The sequence below is a fragment of the Syngnathus typhle genome, linkage group LG7 (genome assembly GCF_033458585.1).
Source record: "Syngnathus typhle isolate RoL2023-S1 ecotype Sweden linkage group LG7, RoL_Styp_1.0, whole genome shotgun sequence".
NCBI lineage: Eukaryota > Metazoa > Chordata > Actinopteri > Syngnathiformes > Syngnathidae > Syngnathus > Syngnathus typhle.
Window position 1 is genome coordinate 18301739 of NC_083744.1, and position 13771 is coordinate 18315509.

The 13771-nt window shown below is 46.5% G+C and overlaps 3 protein-coding genes across 4 annotated transcripts; all 3 read right to left on the bottom strand.

Annotated features, from left to right (window-relative positions):
• Positions 1-4017: 4017 nt before the first annotated feature.
• Positions 4018-5877, bottom strand: LOC133157185 (troponin I, fast skeletal muscle-like). Its single transcript, XM_061283526.1, has 7 exons — positions 5691-5877; positions 5020-5053; positions 4888-4924; positions 4669-4797; positions 4505-4594; positions 4270-4443; positions 4018-4173 (listed from the first exon to the last, which is right to left on the bottom strand). Exons 2-7 carry the CDS (start codon positions 5025-5027, stop codon positions 4096-4098), a joined length of 516 nt encoding a protein of 171 aa, XP_061139510.1. The 5' UTR covers positions 5028-5053; positions 5691-5877; the 3' UTR covers positions 4018-4095.
• Positions 5878-6061: 184 nt separating this feature from the next.
• Positions 6062-8896, bottom strand: LOC133157182 (troponin I, fast skeletal muscle-like). 2 transcript variants are annotated; one of them, XM_061283522.1, is made up of 9 exons: positions 8760-8896; positions 8653-8689; positions 7845-8207; positions 7379-7411; positions 6917-6953; positions 6703-6831; positions 6558-6647; positions 6311-6484; positions 6062-6168 (listed from the first exon to the last, which is right to left on the bottom strand). In XM_061283522.1, exons 4-9 carry the CDS (start codon positions 7384-7386, stop codon positions 6091-6093), a joined length of 516 nt encoding a protein of 171 aa, XP_061139506.1. In that variant the 5' UTR covers positions 7387-7411; positions 7845-8207; positions 8653-8689; positions 8760-8896; the 3' UTR covers positions 6062-6090. The 2 variants fall into 2 exon arrangements, with proteins under 2 accessions (XP_061139506.1, XP_061139505.1); XM_061283521.1 differs by lacking the exons at positions 7379-7411; positions 7845-8207; positions 8653-8689; positions 8760-8896 and having other exon boundaries at positions 6917-6988.
• Positions 8897-9392: 496 nt separating this feature from the next.
• Positions 9393-12327, bottom strand: LOC133157184 (troponin I, fast skeletal muscle-like). Its single transcript, XM_061283525.1, has 7 exons — positions 12226-12327; positions 11154-11178; positions 10996-11032; positions 10612-10740; positions 10341-10430; positions 10045-10218; positions 9393-9544 (listed from the first exon to the last, which is right to left on the bottom strand). The coding sequence occupies exons 2-7, from the start codon at positions 11159-11161 to the stop codon at positions 9467-9469; spliced, it is 516 nt and encodes a 171-aa protein (XP_061139509.1). The 5' UTR covers positions 11162-11178; positions 12226-12327; the 3' UTR covers positions 9393-9466.
• Between the last annotated feature and the right edge of the window lie 1444 nt (positions 12328-13771).

A 13771-nucleotide genomic window follows, 5' to 3' on the forward strand; every position in this document is an offset into this window, starting at 1 on the left:
ACACCTCAACAGTCTTTCACCCCAAATGCATTTGAGGAAATAAATATCAAATGAAAGTTAACAAATTGAAGAAGATTTTAATGAATGAATGAATGAATGAATGAATGAATGAATGAATGAATAAATAAATAAATAAATAAATAAATAAATAAATAAATAAAATGGCTTTATTCAAGCAAAATATTTGGATTTTGCCACAAAAATAAATGATATACATTTTATCGGGCACTTTTAATTTAGGAATGAAAGCAACTTCTCGGTGGTCGAGGAAGTGGCCTGTCGCTCGCTGTCGTGTCCCGACTCGTATATGGGGTGTGAGTAATCCCCCCGAACGCTGACGTCGGCGCCTCTGACGCACCAAAACCAACAAAAAAACCTTTGACAGATCAGCAAACGCAAGAAGACAAAGAAAAAACAACCACCAAAGGCAAGTAATTCCAAAAAATGCTCAAAAATCACATTTGGGGTGGAACATGGCTGAAAACGACATTGAGAAAAGTTTCTTTTCGAAGTAAACAACAGCACCCCCAAAAGAAAGAGCGCGCGTTGGCTCGTGAGTGAACGATTCGTTCAAAGGAATCTTCCCAGTGAACAACCGTAAACGAATCCCTTCCTATAGCGATTCGTTCATATGACTTCAACCAGTAGGTGTCGGTAATGCGCATTGAAGCTGGTGCTACCTCACCGTAAAACAAAACGAAGAAGAAAATGACGTCACTTTCCGTTCACGAACGGGTCGTGAATTGCATTTCCCGTTCACTAACTGAACGGATCTGTGAGTGAACGGCTCAGTGAGTGAGTGATTCGCAATTCCAGGTCATCGCGAGAACGGATCAGTCCTGACTTTCCCGTTCGCGAACGAGTCAACGAGTGACCTGCCTTCCTTCCCCCCGTGGCATCAACAAATCGATCAGTCATTGAATGTGTTGCGTCTCCCTCCTGGCGTCAACTATGCCAAGCAAAGAAAGAACCACTCAGTGAAACAGCACTTCTTTTATGCAGGTTTTCTCCAAGCTTAACTGCTAATTTTATTGCATGAAGGGATGCGCCCTCCGTTATGCAACAATGGGGAGATAGATGATGCTTCTCTTTGATTTTCTAACACTTAAAATAACGCGTATGCATATATACGGCTAAATATTGTTATCCGATATATCTACTACAATTTCACATTAGATTGCTGGTTTGAAATTTACTTTTATTATTGTTATTATTTTAACAAACATTAAAACCTCTTAAAACTTGTCTGGTCTTTTATTCCTTTTTATTTTTTGGGGCATGAAAACAAAAATCTGACATTTGGTTAACTGCTTTATATGACAATATGTATATGTTTGACGTTGTGTAATATGTGTTGGTGTCCCCCACAATAAAGAGCAAGTAGTCAAATACACATTCTTGACACGTACAAAAAGTGCATAAAGTTATTAGGTACACTTGAAAATGGCGGCGTACCTAATGGAGTGTCCATGTGACGTCACGGATCAAACAGCCAATCAGAAAGTGGGGGTGAGGGCGGGTGTGGCACTTTTTACTTTCAGTTAAGCTTTGGCCATGATTTTTCCCTAATGAACTGGCCTGTTATTAGGTACACTTGAAAATGGCGGTGTATCTAATGAAGTGTCCATGTGACGTCACAGATCAAACAGCCAATCAGAAAGTGGGGGTGAGGGCGGGTGTGGCACTTTTCACTTTCAGTTAAGCTTTGGCCATGATTTTTCCCTATGAAGTGGCCTGTTATTAGGTACACTTGAAAATGGCGGTGTACCTAATGGAGTGTCCAAGTGACGTCACGGATCAGCCAGCCAATCAGAAAGTGGGGGTGAGGGCGGGTGTGGCACTTTTCACTTTCAGTTAAGCTTTGGCCATGATTTTTCCCTAATGAACTGGCCTGTTATTAGGTACACTTGAAAATGGCGGTGTACCTAATGAAGTGTCCATGTGACGTCACAGATCAAACAGAAAATCAGAAAGTGGGGGTGAGGGCGGGTGTGGCACTTTTCACTTTCAGTTAAGCTTTGGCCATGATTTTTCCCTAATGAAGTGGCCTGTTATTAGGTACACTTGACAATGGCGGTGTACCTAATGGAGTGTCCAAGTGACGTCACAGATCAGCCAGCCAATCAGAAAGTGGGGGTGAGGGCGGGTGTGGCACTTTTCACTTTCAGTTAAGCTTTGGCCATGATTTTTCCCTAATGAACTGGCCTGTTATTAGGTACACTTGACAATGGCGGTGTACCTAATGAAGTGTCCTTGTGACGTCACGGATCAAACAGCCAATCAGAAAGTGGGGGTGAGGGCGGGTGTGGCACTTTTCACTTTCAGTTAAGCTTTGGCCATGATTTTTCCCTAATGAACTGGTCAAAGGTCACAGGTGTACCTAATAAAGTGGCCACTTTATTATCTTGGAAAACATGTTGGAGTGCGGCCCCAAGGACTAGAGCTTGACACCTGTGACCTTTGCCCATGATATTTCCCTAATAAAGTGGCCTGTTATTAGGTACACTTGAAAATGGCGGTGTACCTAATGGAGTGTCTGTGTGATTCCCTCGTTAAGCGCAGCTGCGTGAAAACTTTTAGCTCCTGCAGAACGTGAAAGTGACCAAAAAGTTTTCACGCAGCTGCGCTTAACGAGGGAATCACACGGACACTCCATTAGGTACACCGCCATTTACAAGTGTACCTAATAAAGTGGCCACTTTATTATCTTGGAAAACACGTTGGAATGCGGCCCCGAGGACTAGAGCTTGACACCTGTGACCTTTGACCTTGATATTTCCCTAATAAAGTGGCCTGTCATTAGGTACACTTGAAAATTCTAAAGATTCAGTTCACTTAAAAGAACTGGAATGCACATCACCATTGTGTGGGACAGACACAGCCAAGTAAAGACGCCCTCTACTGGCTAAATGCGGCATGTCCCTACAGATGACGTCATGGTGTGCCCTTCCCCAGGGGGCGCTCCAACGCCTCACAAGGAAATTCGTGGAGGTTTTGACCACCCGACGTGCTCTTCCTGGCCCAACACATCTTAATCAGAGTCCTCCAAGCCAAGTCAGAAACATCCAGGAACACACGCAAATGACATTCCAGAACATTCTTGGATCAAAACAACAACCAGAAAAAGAAAACATGTCAACAAATTCCCTGATCGTGAAGCTCTGGAAGGTCCACGTTGTAGCTCAACGTGATTGGCTCAATGAAGCTCCAAGTCTGGGTTGTGTTTTGGTTCTTCCGGTTGTAAAACTTCTGCATGGAGCCCAAAAGTGCTGATGGGGTCTGAAGGTCCAAATATAATCCGGAGGCGTCTCCTCACACCCTCCGGCGGGCCCAGCAGAAGGTTAAAGTTAGATTGCGGTGGAAACCTTAGAACCTCGGCAGACCAGCACCATGTAAGGAGCCACGACCCAAGTACATTTTTGTCACAGACGGAGAAGGAGCAAGAACTGGAATCTACAAAAGTCACACAGACCCAAATGACACAATGACGTTTTCACATTTCGTAGTTCACGCAAGAAAAACACAAATCCAATTTTTTCTTGGTCAAGCCGGAGCGCCTGCGCTTGCTCAAGCTTCTCCTTGTTATTGTTGTTTGCGAGGCTGCGCTTCACACAGCAGCCTGCAGGGGCAGCAGAGGCTCTTAAATGTCAAGGAAGGCCCCCGAGGCCCGTTCACAGTTGTCCGTCCGTCCGTCCGTCCGTCCGTCATCAAATTGGACCAACGGGACGCCGCAAAAAGTCTCAAGGACCAAAATTGAACTGGAAGGCGGCCATTTTGGTTTCGACCTGCCATTTTTAGGCAACGTGCTACACATTAGGGAGCGTCAATGACGTCATAACACTAAATGACATTGGAATCTTTTCTTGAATGGATGCCACAAATATATATTAAAAGATATATATGAATATATATATATTTAAAAATAAATAAAATTCTCATTCTTAAAAAAAATACGAAATACAATAAATACAAATAAATTCTTATTGCTGCTGTTCAGAAAAGACATGACTAGAAATGGACCCAAGATTGAAAAGTTTATTGCAAAAAATGAAGGAGGAGCCTTTGACGGATGTTCAAGGAAAGCAAAGAAGGGCCTTAGGAAGCCTCAAACATCTTCTTCCTGTCAGCTTTGTCTTCAACGTTCTTCCGCCAGTCGCCCACTGCCTCGATGGGCTGAACGCACGCGCACACACACACACACACACGCACAATCAGACGTTGAAAATAACATTGAGGTGGCGATGGAGAGGATGATGATGCGCTTCTCACCTCATCCTTGACCTCCTTCTTGACCTGCTTGAGGTTGGCCCTAAGCTCCATGTTGACGGTGTGCTTGGAGCCCAGCAGCGCTTTGAGCATGGAGTCGGCCGACATGCGCACCTTCTTCAGGGCCGGCTTCTTCACGCCTCGCAGCTCCACCACCTTTATGTGCAGGTCCTCGATCTGGGGGCCAGACGCGCGAGTCAGGCGGCTTGCGGCGCTCCCTCCGCCTCCCTCAGCTCACCTCCTTGTTGGTCTTGTTGACTTTGGCCTCGGCGTCGTAGCGCTCTTCGTCAATCTTGTCGATGGCGGCGTTGAGTTTCCTGCACAGCTCCTGAGAGCGACAAAGCTCCACTCAACTTTTTTGTTCCCGGACGACGCTGGGCTAGGCTAACGCCTTTACGTCACCATGAGCGCGGCTTGGTCGCCGCACGCGTTGGGGGCGGGGCAATGCTCCGCCATATACGCTTCCTTCTCCTCGGCCAAGGTTTTCTTCTCATCCTTCAGCCAGGTGAAAGCGATCTGCAGGATCAGACTCTGCAAGAAAGTCAAGAAAAAAATAAAGGTCAGAGCAAATGACGGCCAGCAAAATGAAATCATTTGAGTCACCCCAAAAAATGTTGCCACCTTGAGGTGATGCCTGCGGCTGGAAGTCATTTTCTTCCTGCCGAAAGAGAAACATTCAAGAATCAAGGCGGCGGACGCAAGACAGCGTCCGAGCGAGAGTGGCGGGCAGCAGCCATGACGGGCGGGACTCACTCCGACATGTTGGCGCCGTGCCGTATCTCAGCAGCTGCACACCACAAGACGGAAAGGAGAGAAGAAGGGTGAAACTCGACGCAAGGCAAAGTGCTGAGCACCCGCTTGACGGACGGCGGTATTTCGGGATGCCCGGGAGCAGGTGACACGTCAGGCGAAAAACATTTTGCAGTCGCTCCGTCCAATTAGAGGCAATCGATGAATGTGTCCCAAGAGATTCCAAAAGTTCTCCAGGAGCAGAAAGGCCCTACATTTCTCCAGACTTTCACAAAAGGCCTTTTGTTTTGAAAATAGGCTCGTCCAAAAAAAAAAAAAAAGGGAGAGAGCGTCTTTGAAAACTGGGGAAAGTCAACCCAGGTCTAAAAGAATGCCCCAAAAATAAAAATAAAAACTGTATTCATGAGACAATGACAAGTCCTACTTGAGGTCCAGATCTGCTAAGGTTGACTCGCATGCAGCAACCGAGCCCAATCTTTGTCATAAGCGAAAATGAAGGTATTCGAGTTGCATGAAATCAATCAATCTCAAATCAAATCAAAGCCAAAAGGACCCCAAATTGGACAAAAAGTTGCAGCACATGACGCTCAGCGGCTTGATCCATCCTCAAAAAGCCTCGCTGCTCTTTTCCCAAAGCAGAACAAACACAATCAGAGGCTGGTGGCACAACTCACCTGAGGAGGAAGAGAAGAGAAGAGGAGCAGGAAGTGGAGCCGCTGCCAAGACGGCCGTATTTATAGGCCACCCGCACGGAGCGGCGCAGGAGCTACAAGGCGGCTAGAAGCCGGCCGGCCAGGAGGCGGCCGGCCAGGAGGCGGCCAGAATGCCGCCGTCCCGCTTATGGAAGCGCATTCTCGCCAATGGGCCCGCCGGCTTCTGAAATACAAGCCGAGGGGCCCCGCCCGTGTCCGGCTCAGCTGACGGCGCAAAAGTGGAGACGACCTGCCCCAATTTGAACCAACGGCTTTCCATTTCAATCTTATTTCAACAATGTCATCTTTTCCAAATGGATACGTCATGCAATAGAAAATAGTGCATGGTCATAAAAGTTTGACATATTTATTGGTTTGCGTTTTAGGAGGTCTCAAACATCTTCTTCCTGTCAGCCTTGTCCTCGATGTTCTTGCGCCAGTCGCCCGCCGCCTCTGTGGGCTAAAGGGGGGGGGGGGGGGCAACACCACAGCGCGTGAGCAGGCTAACCTTAGCGGGCCAACCCTAGCAGGCTAACCTTAGCCTTAGCACTTTTGCGGTTGTGAAATGAAAGCAAATTGAATCAGAGTTGTTGCTGACTGACCTCCTCCTTGATCTCCTTCTTGACCTGCTTGAGGTTGGACCTGAGGTCCATGGTGGTCTTGTGCTTGCCTCCCAGCAGGGCCTGCAACATGGCGTCGGCCGACATGCGCACCTTCTTCAGCGCCGGCTTCTTGACGCCCGCTATCTCCACCACCTTCAGCTTCAGGTCCTGGATCTGAACCCAAGGCGTCTCCACAGTTAGCCAGCGAGCGAGTCAAGTTGAGGTCACAGCAAATTGGGTCACCCACCTCAATGTCCATCTTTTGCACTTTGGCTTCGATGTCGTAGCGAGTGTCGTCGATCTTGTCGATATTTGAGTGAATCTTCTTGCAGATTTCCTGAGAGGATTCCAAAACGTGAGCGCTAACAAAATTCCATTTTGCTTGATCTCACCAGAAGGCTGGCCATGTCTCCGCTGAGGTCCGGTTTGGGGCAGGTCTCGGCCATGTAAGCCTCCTTGGCCGCCTCCAAGTCTATCTTCTCCTGCTCGATCCAATTGAATGCGATCTGAAGCATCAAACTCTGGCGGCACAATTTCGTTCACCGCTATGGTTAGCACCGTTAGCGTCATTAGCACGGTCAACATGGTTGTCAGTGTTAATATCACCTTCAGATGATGTCGGCGACTGGACGTTAGCTTCTTCCTGCGACGGGAAGTTGGCATGAGCTCAAATTTGCCGTCACAAAAAGTCAATTATTATGATGACATTGTTCAAATTGCAAAAGATTAACAACGGCATCAAGCTCTTAGAAAGGTCCTATGGATGAAAATGTTGGCTTTATTTTAAATTGAATGACATTTCATTTGAAGTTATTTCATAATTGTTGTAAGAAATTTATATTTAACTCAAAACAAAAAAATAAATCAACATGGTTTAAAAAATGATTTCCCCAGAGGTGGCCTAAAAGCTCCAGATTAAAAACAAAACACATCAAATCAAACTCGATCGACGTACAACAGTCATGAGCACTCTTTGGCACTGAGCTATTTTTCTGTCCTTTTCGATGAACGTTGATTTTTACAATGGTTTGTTCGAAAAAAAATCATGCAAGAGGAAGTGCGACTCACTCAGACATGGTGGCTGCTCTTGTCGTTCAGCGTCTGTTCAAGAAAAAAAACAAACTGGCTGCTCAGAGAATGGGAAGGCAGCCCCCCCCCCCCCCCCCACACACACACACACACATCTTTGCACCTTTGCACCTGCGACCTCAAAACAGCTAATTTGGGTAGTGCAACATCACAATCCACACCCTGTCAAAGGTCACCGAGACAGCCGGACAACATGGCGGCCAACACACACACGCCGCGGCTGTTAACACCAACACACACACACAATAACGCACAAGCACGCATATACACAAACCTGATTACACATTCAAAGACACTCTCACAAAAACATTAACACGCATCCTGACTGAAGGGCCAAACACTTCCATTTCAAGTTCCAAACAACAAGACAAATCAAAAAAGGAAAAATGCTCCTTAGCATGGGAAGAAGGCGTTTGAAAAGGGAAGCAAATCTCCAAATGCTAACCTGTCGCTGGCTGGCTGGCTGGCTGGCTCGCTTGCTCGCTTGCTTCCCGCAGGTCGGCGTGACGACTGGACTGGACTGGGGGAGATGACGAAGAGGAGGAGGATGAAGAGGAGGCCGCAACAGGAAGTAGGCGGTGAAGAGCCAGATTAAAAAAGAAGCGTTTATGGCCGCTCGGCAGCAAAGTCAGCCAATGGTGACACCGGCGTCGGGTGGGCGGGCACGGCGACACACTGCGCCGCCGCCAGCCATCTTTGGATCGGCCCATGGTCAACGCCGCCCTAGCAACAAACGAAAAGGATGTCGCACTTCGGACCCGAGGGATGAAGTCGCTCAACTAGGACGAGGGGGATGGATTGGGCCGAGCTGTAACAAAAAAAGAAGCAGAAAAGGCTGAATGTGCAATCCTCTTTGGAGGAGATTACACACAGATGGATTGATGAAGCACGCAAAAAATGGTGTCGTTTCTGCAGGGGTCGTCTGGAACATAATGATAATAATAATACCCCCCCCCCTCGATTGGAAAGGGAATTATTCAAAAATTGCGGGTGACATGTGGCGTTTCTCTGAAACTTGGTCGAAAATAAAAACGAAATGACGCCTCATAAGTGGGCAAATTCCCAAGTCGACGTGCCACTGGGGCTGTTAGCATTAGCGTTAGCATGCGACGGCCTGTAGGTTTAAAAGCTCTCGATGGAAGCTACAAAAATGTCAAGTCAGGCAAACAAAAAAAATATGATTTCATAAAGTTAAAAAAGTAGGAGAATAAGATGACATTTATGGTTGGAAAATAAAAATGATTAGGACCTACCTTTAATCGGAACTGGTTTTCCTCTACTTGACAGCAACTGGAAATAGAAACACATGACCCAACTCAACATTTAAACACGAAAAGGAATCACAGAAAATAAGACTTACCTTGTCTTCATGAGGTCTGTTGAAGATATGGGAAATGTATCCATATTGATGTTATTTGTTTTCTCCAGTGTTCCTTCATTTATTTGGAGGGGTTACAATTAAAGCTTGAGAACTCAGCGGAACCTCTGGAAGTAAGACCTGACGTCATGACTAGAAGCAGGAAGCGCTCTAGCGACGTCGTGTGGTCGAAACCGCCAATTACATTCAATGACACGTCACACGCCATTTATGGTTAACGTTTAAAAAGGTTCTTTTATTAATCAAATGAATGAACGAATAAATAAATAATGCATAACACTATTCTTTCTTGTCATGAGAATGTTGAAATATTATCATTTTTCAAAATAAAAGAAAATTGAGAATGATGGCGTACCTAGTTCAATTGCCACTAAATCTGTTTTAAGTGGGATTTTGCCTTCTTTTTCTTTAAAAGTTTAATCAAAGAAAAAAAACGGTGTTCTGCAACACGTTTGTAAATTCAGTTAATTTTAGGATGCGCTTTTAACAACATCAAGTTGTCGTCGCAATCAAACGCATCCTGATACTATGATTTAAAAAAAAAAAAGCAGCTCGATATTAAACAGTGTGAAGGCTATGAAGTGTTTGTACAAAGTCACACGGCAGCGAGGGAGGCAAGTTTGACTTTGGCAAACATTTAATGAAGCAACAAAACCTTTTTTTGATGACAATAAATGTAAAAATGCTTTTTAGGCCGATTCAAACATCTTCTTCCTGTCTGCTTTGTCCTCAATGTTCTTACGCCAGTCGCCCACCGCCTCCCCCGGCTGCGCACACACACACACGCACACACACACACACACACACACACACACACACACACACACACACACACACACACGGGGTCAGCCTTCACTCTCCGTGTAGTGCAGTGCTTCTCAATTATTTTCTGTTACGCCCCCCCTAGCAAGAAGAAAACTATTCGCGCCCCCCCTCCCCACCGTGACTATCCTAACTTGTCTTGTAAGTCGTAAAATGTTGCACTGTCGCAAACGTGACAGACGTAACAATGAGAGCGCCACTGCCCCCTGCTGTAGTAAACGCGCAATTACACTTTATTCTAGTACTGCCAAAAAAAAAGCCTGTTCCCCAGGGTCACACGCGCCCCCCCAGGAATAGCACCGCGCCCCCCAAGGGGGGCGCGCCCCACTATTTGAGAAGCACTGGTGTAGTGTTCTCCTTACGTTCAATTTTTTTCTTTTTCTCTTGTCACATTCCAATTTGTAAAAAGTGCCGCAACGCCATGAAGCGTGGCTTGCGTACTCACCTCCTCCTTGACTTCCTTGTTGACGGGTTTGAGGCTGGCCCTGAGCTCCATGTTGACGGTGTGCTTGGAGCCCAGCAGCGCTTTGAGCATGGCGTCGGCCGACATGCGCACCTTCTTCAGGGCCGGCTTCTTCACGCCTCGCAGCTCCACCACCTTTATGTGCAGGTCCTCGATCTACACCGGAGGAGAGGCGACCGGCGCATTAGCTTAGCTTCAAAACAAGTCGGATGAGCTAACCGCTAGCGGCCTAGCGCGCTAAACTGGACAGTTTAAGAAGACGAGGAACGCACGCTCACCTCCTTGTCAGCTTTTCCGACTTTGATGGACAAGTCGTACCTCTCTTCGTCCACTTTATCGATGAGGGCGTTCAGCTTCCTGCACGTGTCCTGTCCGCATCATTGGGAAGTAGCATCGTCATGACGCGACATCAACATCGCCATCGAAAGGTGACACGGTGCTCATCAAACGACATCGTCAAAACGTGACGTCGTGACGACATCATCACGCAACATTACTATTGTGTGACATCATCATGACGGGAAAAAGTTTGTGTAGCGGTGAGCCGACCATGAGCGTGGCCTGGTCCCCGCTGAGACTGGGCCTGGTGCAGGTCTCGGACAAATAGTTCTGCTTGGCCACCACAAGATCTTTCTTCTCCTGCTGGATCCACGTGGAGGCGATGGACAGGATCAAACTCTGCAAGCGAGCAAGCAAAGACCTTCACGCACCTCCTCGTAGCTTGCTCCTAAGCGCTAAGTTAGCATGCTAGCCTCGCTATGTTAGCGAGTACGTCAATTCGACAGTGACAAAGGAAATCTCCTGCTCAATGTAACTTAGTTTCTTTTAAAACCAACTCATCCAAAAAGTCAAAAAGTTATTTTTAAAGGCGTAATCAAGTTAGTGTTGAGAAGAACTGGAAAGATAGGAAAGCAACTGCAGCGTTGCGTTTACCTTTAAGTGATGCCGGCGGCTGGAGGTCATCTTTTTCCTGAAGAAGTTTTATTGGGGGGGGGGCAATAAGTTAATCAATCAACCAATCAACCAATCAATCAATCAATCAATCAATCAATCAATCAATCAATCAATCAGTTTGAAATCTCACAACTTACTCAGACATGTTGCTGGCGTTGAGGGCTACCAAATGAAGAAGAAAAGAAGAAGAGCAATTAGAAGGCCACCATGGCCGGCCGGCCATCAGTAAGCCCAATCTATTTGCAAACTATGCACTTTATAGCAGCTGGAGGTCAAATGTCAAGCGCAATAATCTCTTGAGCCCATGGCGGGAAATTAAATCTCTTGGGGGAATCCACACCGTCCTAAGTCCTTTCACGGAAAATAATTTGGCGAAGAAAAGCTGCGGCGGCGTCAAAAGCGCCAACGCCAAATGCGCCGCCGCCTCCTCCTCCTCCACTAAAAATACTGCCAAGCTTCAGTTGCCACCAAACCTCAACGGGCATCTTCATCATCCATGTCGTCGACATTTCACCACAAGTCTGAGCCGCTTTTCGCATCAAAAGCTGCCAGAGATCAAATATCGCCGAGGAAAGCCCAGCTGTCCGGCAACAACAACAACTTCCCAAGTCCGGTCAAATCAAATCAACAAAAATAGCAGCGAGAAGAAGAATAACCTTGCAAAGTCTATTGGAAATGGAAAATATAAAAACCAAACATATAATATCAAAAATCTTAAAAAAAACCAATGAAATATATATTTTTAAAAATGGGCTTGAAAAATAACAAATGTAGAAAATGTGATGTAAATGTAAAAACAAAAATATTTCAACCTTGCATTAAAAGCCAGACGATTTCTTAAGGAATGGAAATGGAAATGTAGTCTTTAAAATAAAAAGTGGAAAAATATGATTAAAAATATATATTAATATGTATAATATATATTTAAAAACCAAACAAAGAAATGTGCAATTGAAAGAGACAAAAAATAGTTTGAAAAAATGCCCTTGAAAAATAAATCGTTTGTAGAATGGGAACGCAAAGCGACCCGATGGATTGACTTTGAATACGACGACGTCGTTGTCATCGTCGTGATCGCTGGATTTTGAGCATTTTGGAGAGGAGACACATCGGCGAGTGAGTGAATATGAGCAAGATAACAGAAAGCATGCAGCGGCAGGAGGCCCAGCGGGGGTCAAGAGGTCGCAACCGGAGGAAGAATGGGCTCACCTGTGCCGAGGAGCGAGAAGAAGAAGAAGAAGAAGGAGCAGCAGCAGAGACAGCGCTAAGAGTGAATAGCGCTCCGACCTGCCAATTTATACACGGATAGATTTACATAGTGGCCACAAAAGCCATGTGGCTCCGCCCACTGGTGGAATATCAAGACGGCACGCCGCCCGGGATGAGACCCTCAAGAAAGGCGACCCCCTCGGACCGGCCCCCGACGACAAAAGGAGCAGGAGGACGAGGAAGAGGAGGAAGGAGGAGGAGGCAGGCAACAAGCCTGATGCTAATGTAGCAGCCTTTCAATTTTTGCAAAATAGCAGTAAAGAACATGTTCACATTTCTAGTATGGGGTTCTTTAAATGGTCCTATTTTAGGCATACAATGTGGTAAAATGGTTTTCATACTTTTTATATACACGGCCAACAAATAGGCGTCGTGACAACAACTTACGGGTCGTTTTCAATACATCGACAAGCGAGGAAACCGCCTTCAAATAACGTCAACATTCCATGTTAGCTCCAACGTGCATTTCTGCCATCTAACAAGCCGTGCTAACAACCGATGCTAACATGTTCTAACAACTTGGAAGGTATTTTAACGCCCCCACTTTGAACGGTCAAAAAATGTCAACAGCTAGCTTGACCTTTGGCATGCTAGCTTCCCAACTGACTTGCACTATCTTGGTGTCAACAACCTGCAAAAGTATTTAAAGACATGTGAAGTGGAAATAAACATGAACAGCTTCCCGCTTGCGTTTCAGCCGCTAACAGCTACTAGCAAGCTGTGAGATTGTTTGAAGCCAGGCGCACACATCAAGCGGACAACCGAGGCCATGCTGGTTAAAGCTCCAAACACGGAAGTAGGCAGTAGAAGAACAAAAGAGGAGAAAAATCAAGAGGCAGGAGAAGAAAAGCAAGTGGAATGTCATGGCTATCAAAAGTCCCAGGCAGCAGATTTGCGCCGGACTTTCCACCTGGATAACGTTTCCTCATTAATTGCTTGAGCTCAGCTTGCATTGGACGTTGTGGATATTTTTAGTGGACCGGCACGTTAGCACGTAGGCTTCAGAATCCGGCCTTTTCCAAATGTGCCGGCGACCTGTCTGCAATTCATTGGGAGGTGATTGACAACCTGTCAACCGGTGGGTGCGTTGTTCAAAGTGACAGACAAACTAAGTGGTGACCGTTGGGTTGTGTTTGCGGCCGCATCCTGACACCCATTCTACCTTTGGCTCCACTGACAGTTGGCCACCAACTGGTCAACATTGCAGGCAGCGAATGGGGTCAAGGTTCGCAAGCAAATGTTTTCCATTTAGGTGCCGCAGGAGCCTTCGGAATGTTCCCGATTTGCCGTGTCGCTTCACGCCGACAAAAGCCGTCGCTTTTGGCGTCGTGTTTGAGAGCCCCTTTTCAGCTTGGACGAACACCAGGTGGCCCCGTAAGCAACTGCATGCAGTGATTCAGTCGGACGTGAAAGGGGCAGATTGGGGGGGCATCTAGTGGCCGTCTGAGGAAGTGCGGCACACTGGCGTTTTCACAGAGCGTGTTGT